Source organism: Scophthalmus maximus, chromosome 4, assembly GCF_022379125.1.
Source record: "Scophthalmus maximus strain ysfricsl-2021 chromosome 4, ASM2237912v1, whole genome shotgun sequence".
NCBI lineage: Eukaryota > Metazoa > Chordata > Actinopteri > Pleuronectiformes > Scophthalmidae > Scophthalmus > Scophthalmus maximus.
Genome location: NC_061518.1, coordinates 15,542,521 through 15,565,000, shown reverse-complemented (window position 1 = coordinate 15,565,000; position 22,480 = coordinate 15,542,521). Strand labels below are relative to the sequence as shown.

General features: G+C 38.4%; 1 protein-coding gene across 2 annotated transcripts in view; it reads left to right on the top strand.

Annotated features, from left to right (window-relative positions):
• The window catches only part of LOC118302754 (CUB and sushi domain-containing protein 1-like), a 269,330-nt gene that overhangs the window by 36,498 nt on the left and 210,352 nt on the right, over positions 1 to 22,480 (top strand). For both annotated transcript variants that reach the window (XM_047331593.1, XM_047331592.1), the window contains exon 3: positions 9,618 to 9,730. In XM_047331593.1, coding sequence (XP_047187549.1) covers positions 9,631 to 9,730 — 100 coding nt within the window. In that variant the 5' untranslated portion in view covers positions 9,618 to 9,630. The remainder of the gene's footprint in view (positions 1 to 9,617; positions 9,731 to 22,480) is intronic.

Here is a 22,480-nt window from a genome sequence, read left to right as displayed (position 1 = left end):
GATGGCAGACACAAACTGTGACTGAGATCTAATGCCTTTGCACCTGTGTTTATAAACCCAGGGTGGTGATAGTAAAACGTTGAACGGCAGGGAGTAATGGAAAAATTGATGAAGCCAATGCAGGGAATCGGATGGATGGAGACCAAGTATTTATTCGGAAGCTCAATATGTTGAGGAGATTTCTGGCGTGTTACACGGATCGTAGAATGGTCAGTGTAGTGGTATCCAAAAACCTCCCTGTCCCAGTCTAAGCAGTGTATTTAACCCTCTCAGAATCGTGTGTCATAATCTTACAGACAGAATGGTTCCTTGTCTATCTCCATAGAAACCCTCTGTCCCTCTGTCTAAATATAATCTACACCACAGTGCATCCTTACGTAGCAACATGTGCTTCTGGCTGAAGATTTAACATTCCCTCTTTAACATGTCAACAAGCAGGACAGATATTTCCCCAACACGGGGTATATGAGATGAATAATGAGCAAGGTGAACAAGGAAACTACTGCAAAAGTATAAAGCTGGAATGGGAAGACTGTAATTATACATGTGCGATTTCCCAATACAGTGCAGTAAAACGTGACCAATGTCTTGGTCAGAGTCCTCTCAGTGTTGTGTTCTCATTGAAATGAAAGACAATTTACAGACTTTGGACATTATCAACATTAATATCATCTTTCTACGCTGTAATGATGTTGGTCTGAACCTGACCTCACATTGCAAGTATTAATATACTACAAATACAATACTACTATAATACTACAAAGTGTTGATACACTGGTAGTTTTCTGTGACTGCCATGGAAGAAACATCTTCATAATTGTGGTTACTTAGTGACAATCTTTCCATCTTTGGGTGTTGTTGCTTTTTAACAGTCTTTTCAAATGGGTAATCAGATTTGCCAAGAAACCCTGTCTCTGGCACATATCCATAACTCACATTCACAACTTTAAGCTTTTTTTTTGTTTTTGTTCCAAGTGTTCCACATTATTGATGGAAAAGAGCCAATGTCAGGCTCCGGGCCAGTTGTTAGCTTAGTTTTCCAGCATTGACAGTGGTGTTTATACACACTATATGTGAGTTTGACAGTGTGAGAGATGGAGAAACTGTTGTATGCCTTTTGGTAATTTTAGTTGGCCTTTATCAGATCGCGGTATGGAACTAATTGGAAATGAGGGGAACACTATGATTACACGGTCAGCAACTTGAATCCCAATGTTCCAAGGAAATCTTTTACAGAGAAAAGAAAAGAGAGTACTTTAGTCCGCCGGACCCCAGACCCTTGCTGATGCTGCTGGTAGGCACAATTGGCATTGCTGAAGTGCAGTTAAACCTCTATTGTCTCATTTAAAATTTGTATGCCTGCAGAAAATGATTACTCTAAATTCTTTTTATTTATTTATTTTTAGTCTCTACCATGTACTCGGGCTCCCACTGTAGATGTTGCTTGGCGGTGGAGGAGTGATACCAACTTTACTGTAATTCCAGGTGAAATGTTTTCTTTTCTTGTGACTGGAAAAAGTATCTTTTCTCAGCAGGAAGGCTGCTGCTCTGTTTATGGTCCAATGACTATATGTTCTCCCTCTTGTCATTTAGGAGCAAATCAGTGCTCTTATCACATGGGACCAACTTTTACAACCTTAATTTTTCAACCTGAGATCCCCATTCAATAAAACATTGTCCTGTTAGGGCATACTTGAAGCAACCAGTGACCCATGTTAGTGCCAGATTCACAGTTAGAAAAACCCTGGTTTACAACCAATTGAGATGTGGCTTGATGCCAGCTGCCTACTCACCATACCCTGCTGCCCTGCTCCTGTTCCTTAACATAGCTCAGACAAATTGGTCCCGCTGGGATTTTGTAGACCATTTTTGTATCTATTGTGAAATTATCGTGACTTTTCTCAAAAATTGCAAAGCTACTTTTTTAAATAATATAAAGATAATAATTCCAAATAAATGTAAATTGTAAATCAGGGAGAAAAAAAAGTACTGAGGCGGGATTTAGAAATGTGATTTGTACCCTTGATATATCTGTGTCATGAGAAAAAGACATATATAAGGATTTCCTGTTATAATTAGCATACTGTGAATCACAGCTGCTAGAAATACTTAAAGTTTTCATAATTTGCATTTTCTGACAAGAAAGTTCAAAGCAAAGGAAATGCTGTTCCAGTCTTGATGAATATACCTTCCACTCAGTTTCCGCTCAGCAAACCCAAATTAAATGCTAATTATCATTCAAGATTTTGAAGCCTGTAGTTTAGTTTGGTGCTCTTCTGAATACACATGATGCTTATTATGAAAAATATAATAACGCAGGGTAAATGAAACACAGTGTCCTCATGTCCTGAAAAGAACTCACATCAAGATAAAGCTCACTGTCCTCTTATTTGTCCTCCATGTCACTATTTTCTAAAAAAGCTTTGCATAGGATATTCTTGACTGTTGTACGAGAAGAAGATTGTTTAAGTATTATTTTTCAGATTATAATGCGTAAAAGTGGACTCCAGTGTTAATGTGGATTTGATTCCACAAATTCTGGGCTTGATAATGTTCACTGATTCTCACAATTGATTAAGTTTCACAATAGTGCAAACAAACACACACACACACACACACACACACACACACACACACAGGCCTCCAAACCTGCTCTAGTAGTAGTGTTGATTTATTGTGCGTGCGTGTATCTCAGTGGGAAACAACTCTGTCTTTACAAATGGGATCTGTTTGTCTCTCTGCCTCGATTTGTCAGAAATGTGTTTGAACCTTTGAAAACAAATCTCTTCTCTTCTACTAAACATCTCAGTAATACATTTAAAACCAGTCTTTTAAACATGTGTTTAAACAGGTTAGCTTTGGGCTATTGTGGCTAGTCTTAGGTAGACTGTCAAATTGTTCCTTAGCCAGGGGTCTACAATTAAGGCAGATAATTCACTACCTATAAACACAACTTATTCTCTTCATTAACTGTTCGCTTTACTGTGGTTAGAAAATAAGAAAGTTTTCCAAATTAAAACTCATATCTCCAAGATGCCAACCTCCATGTGTGTAGTGTAGGCCTAGTACATTTTTATAAAAACAATGTGTCCAGTAGGTTTTGAAAGAATTTCAGATGACTTAAGTCACTTGCGTTAAGGGTTGAAACACAGAGAGACTAATTAAGGAAGAATGCGTGTCTTGCCTAAAGGTATACTAAGATAGTAAGGGTACCTCTATCTGGCCAATTTTCCAATTTCTTAAAATTCACAACCTTCTAGTAGCTAAATGTGATTCGGAGTTGAATATTACTTCTGTTATTTGCATTTTTATATGTACTTTTATTGCCTATATGCTACTGTAATTATCTTTAAGGCCACAATCGACACCTAACGTAACTGAACAAACTACTATTAAAACCACTGAATTTGGTCAGTTATTGTTTTCAGTGTCTCAACCTCTTTTCAAAATTTCCTCCGCCTAATGCTCTCCCCATCTCTCTCTTAGTCCCTGTTTTCTCTTCAACAAGCACTTCCTGTCTATCCATTTGCTCCGAACAGTGTTGTGTCACTGACAGACTAGTGTTCCGCCAGACAGAGTTAAAAAATGGATTATGCCTCCAGAATGACGAGCTGAAACAAATAGCTTGAGCCAGGGACATGCATCTATTGTACAGGTGTGAGGTCTATCTAGTGTTGGTAAGAATAAGCCAAATGCTCTGCAAGACTATGGTGGACAATAGTAATATTGGTTTTATGAGTTTACATTCGTTCTTCACTGGTTTGCGTGTGACAGATTGTTTTTTTTCTAAATGTCAGAGCCAGCACATATGATGAAACAAATTGCTGCTATCTCTCAGAATAGTCATCTTCAGTGGAAAGAAGTATTATTTTTTAGAAGACAGCCATGTTGTTTTGTATTAGATTACATGACTCTGCCTGGGTTCCACAGTTCCAAATGTCATGGATTTCATGGGGGTCCATATTACATGTATGTCAAATTCTAGCTCAAGTTTTATAATGGCAGCATAGTATTTGAATAAGGTATGGCTGGAGTTAAAATGTCCCAACCGGTTTGACACTAAGGCAAACACTGAACTGGATTATTATACTGAATTTTACCTCTAGGTTTTGCGCTTGACTCAGCAGACGCTCCTGAGGGGGATGAGACGAAGAGAGTCCATGATGAGAGTGTAGCGACTCCAATCCACTTGGTGGGGGTAATGCACCTCCAAGCTGGTTTGCCAGCTGCCAATTAAACACCACATAAGATCAAGAAGAAGCAGCAAAGAGTGAAGCAGCACCACAATTGCCTGGACAACTGAGTGACACACTGCGTTTTAATTTCTCACAACAACCATTCAACTTTGTTGGCTTTAAATCTGAAATGTTGCCACATTTGCACTTTGTTCATTGAGACTACTACTACCAGTTTGCCATGTCTTCTCTAAAATGGGATCTTCATCATGTTGCCCGCCTCAACTTGGCAGTTAATTGCGCACTGGTCGTCCAAAACTAGCGGATCAGTTGGTCCTCAGCAGGGAGAAAACAACACAATATTATGTAAATTATAAGTTTGAATTATTTTCTGGAGAAGTTGGGGAAGTTAAATAAATATTACACATTGGATTACAACTCATAGCTTTCATCATTCAAATTTCACTTGGAAGTGAGATTTGGCCATATTGTGGGTTGTGTTAGAAACCCACAAAGAATATCAGTTTTTTGGGGAGTTTTGAGATTACCCTGCTGCATTCATGCTGAGTCTGACTGGTCACGGGTCGTTGAAAAACTTGTTTATGTTTTTCCACTTCATTTAGCCCTCCTATTCTAAAAACAATGACCTTCCATCACAGCCAGCGATTGTTCCAGCTTCACTATAGGGCAGTCTGAGGTCAAGTGCTTAGTGAAACACAATAATGCAGTCCATGCAAAATAAGTCTCGTCTTCAATTTCTCCGGTCAGGATTTTACCCTACAACAATCCTGTTTATAGCTTTCTCTTTACCTCTAAGATGATACGATTCCCAGGCTCCTAACATCACTCTTGATTTGGCTTTGCTAAGGTGTGATTGATACAGGTTGTCACAGCTAGATAACACTGCTGTGATAACACCCAGAGAAAAAGAAATACACCAAGTCACTACTGGTCAATATCAACATAAATCCTTATAGAGAAAAGGCAACAGGTCAACTTTAACTAGCAGTAGTTCAATAACACATTCATTTAGAAACAGTGGTATTCTGATAACCACAAACAAATGAGATCACCAACCTGAAGACCAGCATGGAGGCCGTTCAGGAACTGGATGTTAGCAGTGTTGATTTCACAGGCCACCTGGAATACTTTACGGCAAAAAATTAAATTGACTAAAATTTGGTAGTAAAAACGTGATATAGATGACTGTTTCAGTATTGAAGAGTTCAACATTTTGATTAAATTTTTTCACTACAAAAAGTAATTAAATTACTGCGTGGTGTATGCTATTGCCATGCACCTTATCCATCCTAAATGAAACAATGCCCGTGAGCAAGTGGAGTTATTTGACTCTAGTCTGCCACATCACTCACAAAAAATACCTTTCTTACTGCTAAATAAATCCATGGGACTCTTTTAATCATAGTTTGTTGTTGAGCTGCTGCCACATCACTCACCCAAATGTTTTTTTTATTTGGTATTTGAAAGCCCCCTTCCACCCATGGATGCAGCTGTAGCCCGAGTCTACCTCCACCTCAGGGGGAAGTTAGCGTTGTCGCCCCTCACTTCCTCCTTTTTCCTGTAGAGATTGACAGGGTCAGCCTCTAGATGTGAAACATCAATGCTGTGCTTATTCCACATTCACATTTAATCTATTCCATGAGAGTTGTCTGGCTGACACACAGAGAGCTTCAGAAAGCTTTTTGAACCAACTCTAAAAATGTAAAAGTTATTTAAATTTTCTGCTTGGTGGACCACTTGTGAGATCTAAATCAAAGAGTCAGACATTTAAACATCGAAACCAGAAGAGTGGAAGGACGGGCTAAAGGTCATCAGGCTTTCATCTAAATGTTTACTTTTGCAGTTAAGAAAGTCAACATTAAATTGGATTTTTGTGAACAGCTTCTATTGAAGTTGTTAGCTGAGGAGTGTGATAAATCAAATCAGTGTATCTGACAATAAATAGATGAAAAACAACATTTCAACGCCATCTTTAAACTCCATTGTAAAAAGGGCCAATATAAAACCTCTCGCACTGACTTATTTTCACACTACTATTTGGCTTGTATGGATGAGCAGTCTCATGTAATTCTCTTTTCAAGTAAAGGTGTGAAAGTTGGTTGAGCTGGATAAAGACCCATAGAGAGTTAGCGATTATAATAAACAGTTATATGTGTAAACATGTTAGTTTGTAAGGCGGAGTGATGAAGGAAGTATTCACATCCTTTACATTAGAAAATGTACTCTGATGTTACTGTAGTTTTCAGTTTAACTGTAGGGGTTTGACAGCACAGCCAAACTGATCCTGTTTGTACCTGTAACTCACACGCTTGGAATTTGTGAAATATATGTGTGTCTGTTTGTAAGTCAGAGGTTACCAAATGGAAACACAACAGAGATATAGCCAGGATCTAGAATGTAGAAAATCATTTTAACAATGCATTTTGTGGTTAAATGTTCACATCTTTTTTCTTCACAAACATCACAAACGTGACACATATTTTGATCTGCAAAAAGGAATAGTGTTTTCCAAGATGGCCGAGCATGTTGTCAGTATTCCCTCCCTTGGCATATTGGACATCCGCCCTCGAGGACAACCTCATATTTGGGATATCAAAAGTCTTTCCCTGGCACTTGTTTTAGTTCATGAGTCTGCCATTTGTGGTGCCATTTGTTGAGGAATGGAGATGTGTGTGCATCTCGCAGATTAGATTCTCTATTAATTTCATAGTTTTCGATGCTGATAATAAGCAAATGTACATCGTATGATAACCATCAATTTTAATATCATGGTATGCCGTGATACCTGGAACCATAGTAGTCAAATTAAGGGAGAATGTTCTGCTAAATTAATCTACACTAGGTATCACTGGCATAAAACGCACGTTATTGTGCCTTTCCACAAAATGAAAAAATAATGTTCATGCAACGACATCAGACATGCTAGCAAATAGTGCATATTTGTTTACATACCTTTTTGCCTGTAGCTATTGCTTTCCTAATTTCAATTATTATTGTGGTCATGTTTGGGCCCCAGTTACAGGGTCATTGATTCCAAGTTAGGAATGCCAATTTCCAAGTATTCCCAGCTGTATTTTCCAGCTGTCTCTCTTTTCATGAAAATCTTACACACCACTTTACCAAGATGTCCTGGGTCTCTGTTATCATATTATACAAATCTGAAATGCTGCCAATCTGCACCAGCTGCAATCTTTTGAGGGAATAACTCGTTTAGATTTATGCCAAGGTTTTTTTTTCTCCCTCTATAATCTGTGAAAGTGTGGTCACGTGACGATAATGAAAATAGCACTGATGCTGTTTTCCAATAGCATGCCCAATCTAAGGTGTGATCTTAGCATATAAGGGTCTGTCAACATGAGACGTGCCGACAGTCTGATAGACTGACAGAGCGAGAGATAGACTGTTAAACATGCTGATACAGATGGGCAGTCAGACAGATGGACAAAGCAACAGACAGGCATGCAAGCTGGCTGGTTGACTGTGAAGCTCGACTGTCTAGAATCACTGAGTGGCTGCCTGATTACATAAGCAGGTTGACTGGTGGAACAGTTGACTGACTGGATAAAAGTCACATAGTCTAAACCCGGCTGACTTATTTTTGCATAAATGTCAAACAGCCGTGGGATCAGGGTGCTGGCCGGCTTGGGATGGAAAGCAAATTTCAAAGAGCAAAAAAAAAAAGGAAAGAGAGAAGGATTGGAAGAGAGAGAGACACATGGCTACTTGAATACAGAAGAAACATGTCTGTGCATCAATACAGTGAAAGCTAGACCATTACTACTCATTACCTTTCTGACAATCTTGGCTGTGTGCATGTGTGTGAAATAAATACTCTATACTATAATTTGGTCCCTGCTCCATTCGAGACACAAATCACAGTGCAATTTTATTCCCAGAGACAGACACACGGAAAAAGGGGATGATGATGATGATGATGCTTGTGTTCAGGTTTACACATTGGACCTCATGGAGAGACATTCATACAGACATGTATGAGTGAACCGGGGAGAACTTGCAGTATTCACCAATTTTCTCTTATTTTGAGTTTCAGGTACGAACAAAATTTGTCCAGAGACTTAGTAAGTCTTCATATTAGTTTGAAGCATTTATAAGTAGAAAAATAAATGAACCTGATAATTTTGTCGACATTGTTCTGTTCAAATCTGCATTTTAAATGATACTAAATTCATAAATTTACTCACCGATATATGGGTCAGGAAGCATAACTTTATATGGTATTATTGGGACATGAATTATGCTAATATGCTATACTCCTGCACGTTTGCTCAAATACACACGTTACATTCATCATGTTTATGTGGGATATTTACTCACTTTTATGAAGTTAGAAGCTTTGGCTGAATTCTGACGTGTCATATTTTTATTAAAAAATGTGAAATAAATGTAATATGCATATGCATATGAAATATGTAATTGTTCTTGCACAAAGCCAATTTGTTTTGCATAAGTGTGCACATTTTTACGCCGCTGATGTATAGTATTTAATTATATGTGTAAACGATAAAGAAGAAAAGCTTGCTCCCAATTATTACATTTTTCCCATTTTAACATAATCATGTGAGGATGCACCTGCTGTTCCCTGTGGGCCACCACTGTGATGGGGTTGCACCTGTATCCAGTTGAAGGTGCAAGGAAAATGCCGCACACAGCCTGAAACTACCAATGACATAACATCCACAGTATCATAAACATATGTAAATAAAAATAATGCTAAATAGTAATAAAATGCTCATAAAAGATAAGATGGGGTGCAAGTTTTTTTTTATTTAAACTTAACACTAAATGTAAGCTAGCCTATATTTACAGTTATTACTGTAAAAATATCGACTGAGATAACTGAGAGTGATGCAAGATACTATTGTTGCTAAAATCTCATTTACACCTGTATGAAGAAAATAAATGATTTTCTTCACTTCCCTTTTCTCCTTTTAGCTCTTCTCACCTCTCTCAGTCTCCTCTCCAGTGTAATCAAGAGCTCACATTGCTTTATCAGTCAAACAAAACTGACTTTTCCTATCACATGTAGGTTTAACGTTTTAGTGTAAATTAAGGTTATGCGCCTGGAATCACTCCGCGGTTAGGTTGGTAAGTGGCAGAGATTTACTTTCCGAGAGGGGGAAATCACTCTCCTTTCTCTCTATTCACTTCAACAGCAGGACACCTGAGAGCATGAGGAGTCAGGAAAACACAAAACACAAAGGTCTTGGAAGAACCTGATCTCAGGCCAGCAGGAATCTTTATGGCTTCTGAGCCAGCGGTCTTCACCACAACACCAGCATTGCGTTTTATTGTCACATACTACTTTGATGTTGCCTCATTGCTTTCTTTCAGAAGTCAACAGTCAACTGTCTTGCTGTGTTTCACAGATGTATTTTTAAAGCATTTCTTCATGTTTTTCAGGTTGTCAGGATTCATGCTGCCATCCCCTATAGTCAGCAGTGGATCTATATTGGCCTTGTGGTTTACCACAGACTTTGCCGTCAGTGCTCAGGGCTTCAAAGCTGTATACGAAGGTAAGACCATGTGTGAGTGTGCACAGTGATGTATGAATGATGGTCATGAGACAGACAACTGAGGAAAGAGTGATGACAGATTTGAATTGCAAAGGGATTGGACCATGTGGGAAAATGGCTATGAATATTAAGAGGACAAGAAACACAATACAGTTTGTTATATGAAGTGAAAACAAGGCTGGACATGGCCTGTGTTTCTACACGTATTTTAAAAGTTTATAATTTTGGGCTTTAAAATGTCTAGAATATACGATTTTAGGTCAGGTCTTGATAATTGATTGGATTATGAACCTCATTTTCATAAAGTTGCATTTCCTTCAGTCTCACTACTAAATGGTTTTATTATATTGAAACATTTGATTGGAATTGTCACGAATACGCCCAAATCAGGAACCGTGGATAGAAGACATTACAGTTTTATCGGATGCCAAAACAAAAAACATAAAGCTGCCGTGAAAAGCCACCAGCATGTTCTTGCCATCTTCCGCATTTACATCGGCCCCAGCGCCGCCCAATTGTTAACACTGTACTAACAATGTTAACAATTGCAACTGGTCTGCGAACAGTATTTGGGTGTATGCCAATATTAAAAGCGGTGTGAAATAAGTCTTAAATTCCATTTATAAAAGTCTTGTAAGGGCTTAAAAAGGCTCAAATTTAACCCAGATTACAGATTGTGATACTGCTCTATTTAGGAATTATATTTTGTTCATCACAAAACATTAAAATCACAGGATGGTTGCAGTTGCCTGTTTCTGTTGAGTAGAGGATATCTAATCATTTGCTGTCTATAGGAATAGCCTGGTTTTGTTTTAGATCTGAATCTACAAAGAAGTTTTTTAATAGACAGTTGGTTTATAGCACTGAGAAATCGGGGTGAACTGTTGATCGGAATTTGTGGAATCAGCAATGATGTACATCAAACAACTTCCTCTGGACTCAAGGTGAAAATGCATTGCAGAGCTCTACTTCTGAATTATGATAATAGCTGTTCATGTTAATAGCTCTGTGTGGGGGCGACTGTTGGCTCGCAGCCCAGAGCTGCTATCCTGGTTGTCCCTCCATCAGGTGGGACTATACATTATATTTGTATTCATAATCTGTAAGTTACCTGTCCTGTCCTGTATTCATATTTCTATATTTCTGCACAGAGAGGTGCATATATTCACGTCAGCTTCATCGCTGCGTGTTGTATGAATGTTGTGGACAAGACTGCTGCATGTCAGAAAATGTTTTGCCCGACCTTTTGAAACACACACACACACACACACACACACACTTTCCATTAGGCTTGTGTAACAGTTAATCTGTGAATCATGAACTCTAAATATCAAACACAAACGTAAGAGCCCAGAAATGCACATTTACTTCTGTGTTTGTGTGAATGTGTTTGTGTGTGAGTGTGTGTATGTCTGTCTGTTATTGTGTTTTTGTTTGTGCCTGTTTCACCTTTATCACACTATATAATGTCTTGTGTGTGTGTCTGTGTCTGTGTGTGTGTGTGTGTGTGTGTGTGTGTGTGTGTGCGTGTGTGTGTGCTTTTGTGTGTGTGAATTAAAGCAAACCTGACAGCCATTAAACCCTTTTCTAAGAAGTGCTTTGTCTTTATTTTTTCTTTCCACTTTTTCACATCTTTGGGGACCTCTAAGTGTGTTTGTTGCCTAAGGAGTGTTTGTGTGTGCGTATATATGTGTGTGTGTGTTTAACTGACAGTTCTTTCTGGTAATGTCTTTTTTTTTATGTTGCTTTCTTAACACTTATATATATATATAAAATTATCTATCATCAATCTTGATCTGTTGTGGCATATGCAAGTTCCAGCTAACTGGTCTACTGACTACTTTATCTGTATGCCTGTGTGTATTACTGGAGTTTATTGGAAGCCAAGACACAAGTGACAGAGTGAACATTCCGATAATGAAAAAATAAAGACAAATGAAAAACAGATGTATATTGCAGATTTGATTCAGTATAAACAGCAGGGTATCGGAAGAAAGACAAACTGTGCCACTTAACACTATGGACTTGTTATTTGTTCAAAAAGCAATTATATAAAAAAGACAGATATTTTCAGCGACGTCAACATATCTCAGATATTGTGTCTGTCAAATAATGAACAACCAGTTCTCACAACCCACTTCCCTCGGCCCATGTTATATAATTTACCAAGACAGAGTCACTGTGCATTGAACATTGAAAAGGATGATTCCATGTGTGAAACAACATGCTAAGAGAAAATATGTTAGTCAGCAACGTGAGGATAATTTCAGTGACATTTCTGAGAGATTTGAAGGAGGGCAGCTTGCAATGTCAGTAGCTCTACTGAAATTGTTTGGGCATTGTTGCACATTTCGGCCATGGACGGTCTTGTTACTATGGCTTCATGCTGCAACTGGATTTCCTTATGGAATTCTTTTTTTCAATTCAATTCAATTCAGTTTCTTTTTTATAGCGCCAAATCATAACATATATTATCTAAAGGCACTTTACATAGTGAGGTTGAGACAAAAATTTGGAAAAATGTTAAACTTGACTTGTGATCCAACAGAAATGACACTGTTCCCACTCTTCACCTTTTTTTCTCGTCTACCTTGTCTTCTCCCTTCCTCCAACTTTCTCTACTGTTCGGCCCTGTCTTGTTATTGTCTTTAACAGCCCATCTCCCCTGTCTATTCTGCCCCTCTGTTAACACAGCCAGTTCTGTTAACAAATCTTTTCTCTATTCTTTTATTAAAGGAAACCAAATTGAACTATAAGTCTGAACACATAACTAGCTGATAAGACCCCGGTCGCCTGAGAGAGGAATGGATGGTGAGAGAGAGAGAGAGAGAGAGAGAGGAGGATGGGACAAATGTAGCTATAAGTGGTGGAAAGTGAGGCCTCGCTGATTAAAAAAAAGCAAGTATGCAAACCAGCTCTGCAAGACAAGATTATCATCAATTAATTTCCCCTGAAGCAGAAAGCGAGAGAGAGGAGTATAGAGAGGTGTGAAGAGGGAAGCTTAAAGAGAGAGAGGTGTGGAAAGAGAGTTGGCTGGGAATGTGAGGGGAGAGTAGATTGACAGGAGGAGTGGATTTTATTTCTGTTTCTAGTTTACACATTAGGGTATAACATAACTGGATTCAAGAGGACAAACATCCTACATCATTGTAAAAAGACAGACTTTCAGTGGCTGCCTGAGTACGATGCACTTGAAGTTCAGAGCTCTTGTCAATTTAAAAAAAAATTGCAATGGCAATATCTATATAGTTTGGCCTAAATGCTGTTTTTTTTTGTACCAACATTCAACAAAAAGTTGATCTCTAAAATAAATTATATGAGTTTTTCACTCATATTTTATCAACACTAATAGTGTTGTGTTTATTTTGTATTCAGATGCATCAGATTTCAGTGTTTTTGAATGGTAAAACAATAAAAGAAAAAAAACCTTGATGCATGTTCCTGCTGGAGCCAGAAAAGTGTTTAGCACTCATGGTGCCAAATGCCAAAAGTTATGAATATTTAAAATTAGTAAAAGATTTCCTTTCATCAGATGAGTTTCTAATTGTTGCTTAGCAGCAAGAAGCACTTCCAAACAACAATTGTCTCCCTGCTGCTTATACACCTTGGTAAATTGAATAAATTAATCAACAAATGAAACATCTTTCAGATTTATTACATGTGACTATTTATTACATTTCTAACGTATTAATATTGCATGTTGGGAACCTTGTCAGTGCAGCTTTGTTGTTTATCACTGACATTATAAAATGACTTTATAAAATATATTGTATGGGTTTATTAGGTTCACGAGTTCAATCTCAATATTTTTTTTTGTTAAAAATGAGTATTAATGAATGATACAATATGAATACAAAATGATGGTGAATAGTAATTAAATTCTAACAAACAGAACCTGTTGCATCTTATTTTAGTGACAAATGTATTTTTAATGGGTAAACGTCATATAAGACCAGTATACAAATGACCATAAAACAAATTATTTTCAGAAGAAAAAATGTCTTAACAATCCTCATTTAACATCTTGAATAAGAATACTATAGAACTGCTTTAAAGAACCAGGCCCATCCATTACAAACTGTGGCTGTGTGGGTGTAGGTGTGGGAGAGAGGATTATTCACTCCAACCACCACCTTTAAGACAAAGAAGACATCATAACGTCATCTTCAAACTCTCATATCCACACACACACACACACACAGATAATTATATGAATTGATATTTAAAATCTGGATGATTACGTTTGTACTTTCCAAAAGGAACCAAGGACAGAGATGAGTTGAGCAGCTGACAGTGTTGCCAAGTTTGCATTGCTAGCAACACTGTCAGCTGCTCAACATTAAAGACCCATGCATTCAGCGGACAGCTTAGTTTGGGGAGTGTCTCCCTAATTATTTTCTCATCCAGACTTGTTTCTTGTTTTTGTTTGTTTTTTATCACCGCAAAGCATTATTTCTGATAGAGCAAGTTGTCGCACCACACATTCTTCGTCGTGAGATCGTGGCAGAGAGGTGACGGGAAGTGGTGCGATAATCTTAACAATATCTTCTAGTGCCATTTATTTTTCAAAGCTTGTAGTGTGTGCATGTTTGAGATTATAGAGAAGAATATCTGCAAAGATTCTCCTCAGTGTGTGATGCAACCAGACTTCAAAATCGGTCAGGATTTCTAAACTCCTGTAGTCTGAGCCCAGCATGAAGAGAAAGAGGTAGGGTGAACATTTTTCTGTCCCTTGGCTAACTGCAGAGTTTCTTCTCCTGTTGAGGAACTTCTGTGAAAAACACGACTTGGAAACCCTTTAAAGGGACTTTGAACATGAAACACAGGGCAAATGCATACACTTAGAGTCTCTCTCTCTCTCTCTCTCTCTCTCTCTCTCTCTCTCTCACACACACACACACACACACATTCAAAACTGATAGGGATTAAATAGTGATCCCTCTGAAAATGCAGTCGAGGGACTAAAACATGAATAAAAAAGAGAAAAGGGGAGAAAGATGGAGGCAGGCCTGTGTTTACTGTATGTGTGTGTTTCATGTTCCAGCACGTGTTACAGGTCATGGGTATTTTAGTTTTTTTTGTCATTTCTTGTTATTATTGCAATGCTCACCATGTCCCCATGTGCAGTGTGGGATATTCTACATTCACTTTTACACTGCATTACAACATGTAATGAATGAGTGTCCGTGCCTGAATGTGTTTAGATCTGTAAAATTGCAGGAAGTTCATCCCCTTTGGTGTTGGCATTTCCTCTCTCTCGCTCTCTCTTTCTCTGACTCTCTGACTCACTCTCTCCCCCTCTGCTGTGCAGACTACTGTAGAATCCATTAGAAACACTTTTAGGAGCTTCTAAATCTTGCTGACTAGATGCAAGGCTTTGCACAGACTGTGGCAGAAGCCCTGTAGCCACCAACCACTGGACAAAATGCAAAATGATTGTAGCCTCCTGCTCTGGGAGTTTAGGTCCTTAGACACGATGTTACATATAAGCAAGATTTATTCATCTTGAGTTTTTCCCATGCCTGTAGCAGGATAGTTTTCTTAGTAGTCCCTTTATTTCACAGAACTGTGCCTCACTTAACAGCAGTGGGCTGCCATTACAATAAATTGGCATGTTGCCACTGAAAAAAAAAGAAAATTGTATATGGATTTTCAAATATGAGGTTTTTGTAATGAACCATGAAACCATGAAGCATTGCATGTGATAAAACATGCAATGCTTATTTTACAAACGACTTCAACTGAGAGTTTTGTTAATTAGTTTATTAGGTAGTTATTGTGGTTGGTTGTTTGGTTAAATTTCACTTTAAGTATTTACCACATTAGCTCTTGCTCAGCCTCCAGTTGACTGTCATTGTCCTCAGATGCACTTGTCATATTAACGGCGGCTCCTGAGGAGCTGAAAAGAGAATGGCTGATCATACGCTCCTCAAGCGGCTGAGTAGCATCAGAAGTTTACTGGACCAAAACAGTTTTAAAGACGAAAGCAACCACTGGATTCATTAAGTTCAGTCCCTCCACCAGGCAGACCTACAGTGACTGCAGAAAGCTCAAAGTTCAAAATATACATATCAAATGCAAGAGCTATGTGTGTTTGAAAAGATTTCCTGTTGAGATCCAAAAAATGCAAAAAACAATGGACTAATAGGGGGGGGTCCCCGGTTGCTGCTCTATATAGAAAGAACAATGAAGAAAGTATAACAATACAAAAAACATAGTTGTAATAATCATCATTCATTACTCACGTCCCTTTGTGCTGCCGCAACACCAAACATCTCCCCATAGATCAATACGGGCTTACCATATCTTACTACATGTGATAGTATTTGATTTGATATTGGAAGTATTTAGATAAAGAGTAGTGCGTATTTGATGAGTGAAAAATCTAAGTGAGTGAAGTAAATCTGTTTGTGTGGATTCCCCTTTATTATTCAAGTTGCTGTCACAACTGCTGAAGTCTCCATCCCACACTTTTGGAGGAGTGGTGGGTTCCATTGTAGATGGCCAACTTCCTAAATTCAATAAAAAATAAAAATCAACACATTGCTCCATTAGGTTCAGAGATCATCAACCTTCCTGCTCAGGCTGCTATCTTTGTGGCTGTAAAGAGAGATTTATTTTGAATATCTAAAACTTTTACCATTTGTGCTCACAAGCACCAGCCTTCAAACTGTTGTTGTCCCTAATCTCGGACATTAGCAATAAGTAACATGCCAGCAGCAGGTGTACGTGGCCCTTATTGTCAAGGAAACGGTAACAAATAAAGGTAATGGACCGTAGATGGATGATTTGGTTAGGTTTAGGCACAAAAATGTGGATACGTTTAGGAGAAGATCAAGGTAAGTATTTCCTTGATGTTAGAGGACCTTTGTGTCATGATAATAAACATGGAGTTAAAGGTCAAGAATACTGACTTTCTGTTTCAATCCCCAGCAAGTATCAGCATTTCTGACGGCATGCGTTTCTTTGGAACATAATGTAACTGCCGGTGTAGGGAAATACTTCTGGTCTGTATTTAGCAATTATAAATTCACAATAATAACTCCTTTTATTAGGTCAGAGAATTATTGAGCTTGTAGATTTGGCAACAGCAACAAAGACTCCCATCTATCTGAGAGGAAGTCAGATGGTAAACAAGTCTCAGTCATTCCAGAGGAAAATTAATTCATTTGGATTTCCTTTTGATTAGCTTGTTGAGGAAATGGGTTTCATACACACTGATGAAATGTGTTATATATACATGTAAAATATTAGCTGTTTGAAATGGAAATGGTTAAGATGACGGACATGAATGGGCTTGTTTTATATATAATATGCGTATGGATATTGCTTTGATGTATGTAATAGGATGTCTTAAAGTAGAGCACATACATGTAAATGAAAACATGCAAATGTACATAAAATACAGATTATACAATGTTCAGTGTGTATTCAGGTTCATAAAAATATAACAGTAATATCCCTTCAAATCTTAAGAGGAAACGCTTCTGCAACCAACTGGGACTGAACACACAGTTCATGCAAAATGTGGCTTTTTTTCCAGGGGGGATTTCAATGAGTATGATTATGACTGACATTTACTGCAATTCTCTGTTACCAGCGTATAGCCTTTTTTAGCTTGCTATCGACCTGTTATACTCCTATCAGCATGTGTGTGTCTCATTGAGAATAATAGGTTGGTGGGTTTAGTCAAAGCCAAAGGATTCAGCAGGGAAGCTTCTTAGAGCAAACATAGCAAATCATTAAAGGAAGGGAGGACTACTGCTGGATTTGTCAACTTGGATTGGCAGGTGCTGCTACATATTTGCAGTGTGTGCGTGCGTGCGTGTGTGCCAGAGAGATAAAGAGAATGAAAGAGCAACCGAGGGTGAGAGGAAAGGGAGAAGCAGTCCGTTACACCATTAACCCATATTGACTGGAACGCCATAGGAAGCTCTTCACTGTGGGAGTGTGTCATACAACGCCGTTGTTCCTGACGCCAGCAGTAGTCGGCTACATCGATCAAAGCAGCAATGTCAACTATCCTGCTGTGTATGTACGTGTGTGTATGTGTGTACGTCCGTGTGCTCGCGTGTGTGTATGTGTGTGTCCACGGCCGGGCATCCGAGTGTCCAAAGGTGATGCCACCATCATGAAAGCATGTTGTCGGAGCCCAGACGCACACTCTCTGACTCTCACACATACTTGCAGTGAGTGTTGTGAGTGGGTAATCAACTTCACACCATGCAGTCAAGTCAATAAGACATCTAAGTGGTTTGAACGTTGCACCCTTCGTGTGCTATTTTCAGTCTGTTTGGACTAACTGGTCTCTCAGCACACTAGCTATGAGGGCAGGAGTTGGGGTGTATGCTCACTCACACCTGGGAAATGTTCAGCACATCCATGGGTTGGCAACGAAAGATATTCGGACATAATCAGAGTTGAGTTAGGCATGCGACACTTCCTGCCAGAAACCACAGACTGACCTAAGAATTCGACAGCTATTCTGACTCGTGAATCTATGACCCCATCTTATTGCTACAATTTGCTCAATGAAATGCACAGGAAACGTAACATTCACTCAAATGCAAAAAATACCTTATCCTTTTTTTTGTGTTGTGTTGTCACGTGTTGCAGTATACTTAACAGGATGTAAACAGTTACCACCAAGCTACAGAATAAAATTACACTTTTCTTATTGTAGCAGGAATATTCACAATACAAGACTCACATCTATTGTGTGTTCCCTTCAAAAAGTATTCATCCATCGACGTTTGTCTTAGTCCAGTCTCTGACCAGAGAATAGGTCGGCATGAGGGAAATTATTTTACATTCCACATTAAAAGATATATGGGATGTATCTGGTATTATGAAGTGGGACCTCACAAGTTTTGATTTTCTTATCTCTTTTGTCCCACCAGTTACAATTCAATGCTGCGCAGTTGCACTGTAATAATCTAATGTGAACTGGGGGAGAGAGATACAAGATTTCTGTTGCACTTTCATATCTGTGTGTCCCCTTTTCATCCTCTATGTTTCTCTCTCAGATGATAAGCAGAGTTTATGAAATCAGTCAAACAATCTTCCTGACAGAAAGGGGCTAGCTTTCTGTGATTTAAGCCCCGCTCCCTCTAACTCTCAGTCATGCTTTTAGTTTCTGTCTGGCTTTCACTGTCTGGGTTTCTAACTCTGGCTCACACACCTTAAATCTTTAACACAAAAGTGCCACCCAAAGGAAATAGGCAGATTATTATTGTTATTATAAAATTGTGACGGTGGCTTATACAATGTTTCTGTTGAAAAGCTATGAAATGTTTCATGACTTGGACTGAAAAATGAAAGTCTCATTCAAGACCTAGTAGGGGTTCACACATTAGGATTATATTTTGACACAAATACCAAGTATAATACTTGCATTTCAAATGTAATAACCTTTTTAGATCTATTGTCATTTTCCCAAATAGCTTTTGTCCATTGTTATTTCCCAGGATTACTGTGTGAATATATCAAATTTGAAGTATTATTACCTCTGCCAAGAAGGTTATTAAACCCCTGTCCGTTTGTTTGTCAGCAATTTGGTAGAACGGTGAGCCAAGAAAGAACCAACATATTTTGTTTTGTTGAAAAAGGGGTGGATCCAGGATTTTTTAGATCACGTTCTTTAACATTGTGAGGCTTTTTTTTACATTTTCACCAATTTCCCAGGTAATAATTAATGTCTCTTGTTTAAAAAAACATGCATATTAATGTGGACTGAGTGTGTGCAATTTGGCACATTTAAAGGGGCTGTTGGTGGAGGTGTGCACTCTACAAAGTGTCATTCTAGTTCATAATTTCGTTATGAATGACCATTTTGATTCTTTGTTCACACAAAAAACATTTTTGCAAGTTCATGACATTTTATTTCTTTTAAGGTCCTTTTTATTTTACCTCAGCATCAGCTTTTGTTACAATGGTGATGGAAGAACAACACAGGCAATGCAGATAAAGGTGTGCTCCTCATTGTCAGGCTGTGATAAATGTACTGTGGTGATAAATGCAAAGCCTAGTTGGCCTTCTACAGGAAACAGCAACACTGTGGAAACCAAAGTGAAACTCCAAATGGAGTTCAGAGAGCTCTCTAGATCCTGCTTTTCAAAGTCTACATATTTTATTGAAATTAAATGCAGCTCTCACCTGAAGCTGAACTGGACATCTGTTCAAACTTTTTGTGCTTTCAGTTGGACTCTGATATTCAGTTTTTGTGAGTATTGCTCTATATTTTTATGCAGATATTAGGTCATCCATATCACAGGAATACAATTTTACCTCCACAGAAGTGACCAAAAACATGGCAGACTTCTATTTTTGAAACTTGGAGTTACTAATGATCTGCACAAATTATAACCCAGTATTTACAATACAATAAGGGACTTACCCTTATTGCGATTACAATAAATGAGGTAGTCTGTCTGGTGATAGTTTCTGATGATGTTCAGTGAGAGGCTGAGCTGGTTCACAGTCAGAAGCAATCACACAGACACAGTTGGCACATGGCAGATACTGTAAGTGACACGAACACACCCTCAGGAACACAGCACGCTATTGCTGGTAATAAACCTTCATTATATGTAAGAACAATTTAAAATACAAAGTACAATGAATACAGAAGATACAATATAACAACATATCTTCAAGTTTCACCATCATCAATAATTTCCAGTTTTTTTTCAGTGATACTTTCAGTGTGGTTTGTATTGTATTCTTGCCCCTTTAGGCTCTGGTACATGGTCACCTTTCTAATCCTGTAATTCCATGTAGCTCTTGGGCAGGTTTGTCAGGTACCTCTACCAAATTCAAAAAACTCTCAAACAAAAGGAAACGGTGAACTGCAGTCAACACTTCACTTAAAGTTTACGCTGTTCGTCAGTGAATCCACTTCACTGACTCTGTGCGTATGTTTTGCTCATTTATATGTGAGAAGTTCAGTGCAGTTCAATTTGATGGTACTAAGAACACATGGAGCAGAAAATTAGGTGCAGTATATGCATAATATCGTATGTACTGTATATTGTTCTATGCGATGTGCGTCTGCTGCGTACACTTTAGAATAACAACCAGAGGCCGATGCGTAGTGTCTTACGGAAACAGTGTTAATAAAACCTGAATATTTTGAAAGGGAAATGAGAACATGATAAGAAAGGATGTTAATGTGTGGGAAGAGGAAAGAAGGATGACGAGGGTAGATGGAGTGAGAAACAATGAAGGTTCAACAAGAAGCAAGAGAAGATAAGTGAGAAGAAAAGATGAGTTAAAAAAAAGAGGAGGGGAGTAGACCGGAGAGGAGAGGGGACAATCCTTAGAATACCAAGCACTTCTATGGTTGAGAGAGAAAGAACAGAGGAGAGGAGGGGTTGCAGTGAAAGATGGAGAGCGTCCACGGAATACCAAAGAGAGAATAAATGCTAGGACAGTTTTCGAGTAATTTTCACATTAATTCCAAAGTCTGAGCTAGAAGTTAAAAATAGGCGTAGGCCTCTATGTATTTAGTTAGCTGTAGATACTTGTAGCAAACCTTTTTCTTTTCTTTCTTTGATTGGTTTTGAAGTTATTTCTTTGTTTGTAACAATAAATCCACTATTTGCTTTTGGATGGAAGTAGTGAGAGAGAAGTGAAAAATGTTCCAGGTATTAAACGAAGAAGAAGTGGAGGAGATGAGATGATGAATGGGAGGTAACAACGAGAAGAGAAAAGAGAGAGAGAGAACTCAAGTCTTCCTCACTTGGCTGAACTCGTACCTTTTCCCCAAGATGCATTCTGTTTGAGATGTGTCTAAAAATAGAACACGAAACACAAGCACACCCAGAGACCTATACCTGTCCCTAGGGTGGTCTTACTGGCATGCACACTGTGTTGTAAGCTGCAGACACAAGGCATCATGTTGTCTCACCTTAACTAACTGTTTGTTTGTTTTTTTTAAATGGACAGAGAGAAAGAACAGGCGAGATACCGTGCAGGCTTAGAGAAGTAACAGACTGAAAGAAGTAGGAATAAAGAATTGGAAAATGCGAGCTAGACAGAGGCCATATTTGACATGAAATAATGAAATACCAGACATTTTAATACCAGTAAGGCTGCACTCATAACACACAAACTGCACTAGCTCATAATTATTGCCCTTAGAGTAATTGTTTGCATGCAATTTTTCTTTGCAGATTGTTGCCGCTGCATTTAAAACTTGAAACTTCTAATTTTGGTGATTATATTAGCAGAGTGATTACAAGTTCTTCAGCACTGTCCTTCAGCTGAATGAATGTTTTCCTCCGTTCACAAAAAGTTGACATTTTGGATACACACCTGACGGCAGGGCTATCGTAGCGTGATTATGCTTTTTACGCAGCATAATCGCTGAATGGCTTTTTCACTGGTTCATTTTTGCTTTTGTTTTTTCTCTTAATCACTGTACAATCGCGGTGTATTGTGCTTGTAATGTTTTAATCACGGCTGCCACCAGCACTTTTTTAAACATCTTATTGCTATCTCAGATGCTTTCAATTGTCACACCTAGAAAAACTAAATGTACCCCAACACACTGTGGTCCACGTTGTACACGCTTCAGATTTAGCCTTTACGTATGATATACAGTATGTTTGTTGTGTGTATGTTTCTTCAACACAGCTTGTGAACATTCAGGCCTTTCTTGATGTTTTTTTTTATTGTTTATTATCCACTTTGTTATTTCATGTCAGCTGGCCCTAAAGGCAACCGTGTGCCCTTTGAGCTCTTGCTTTG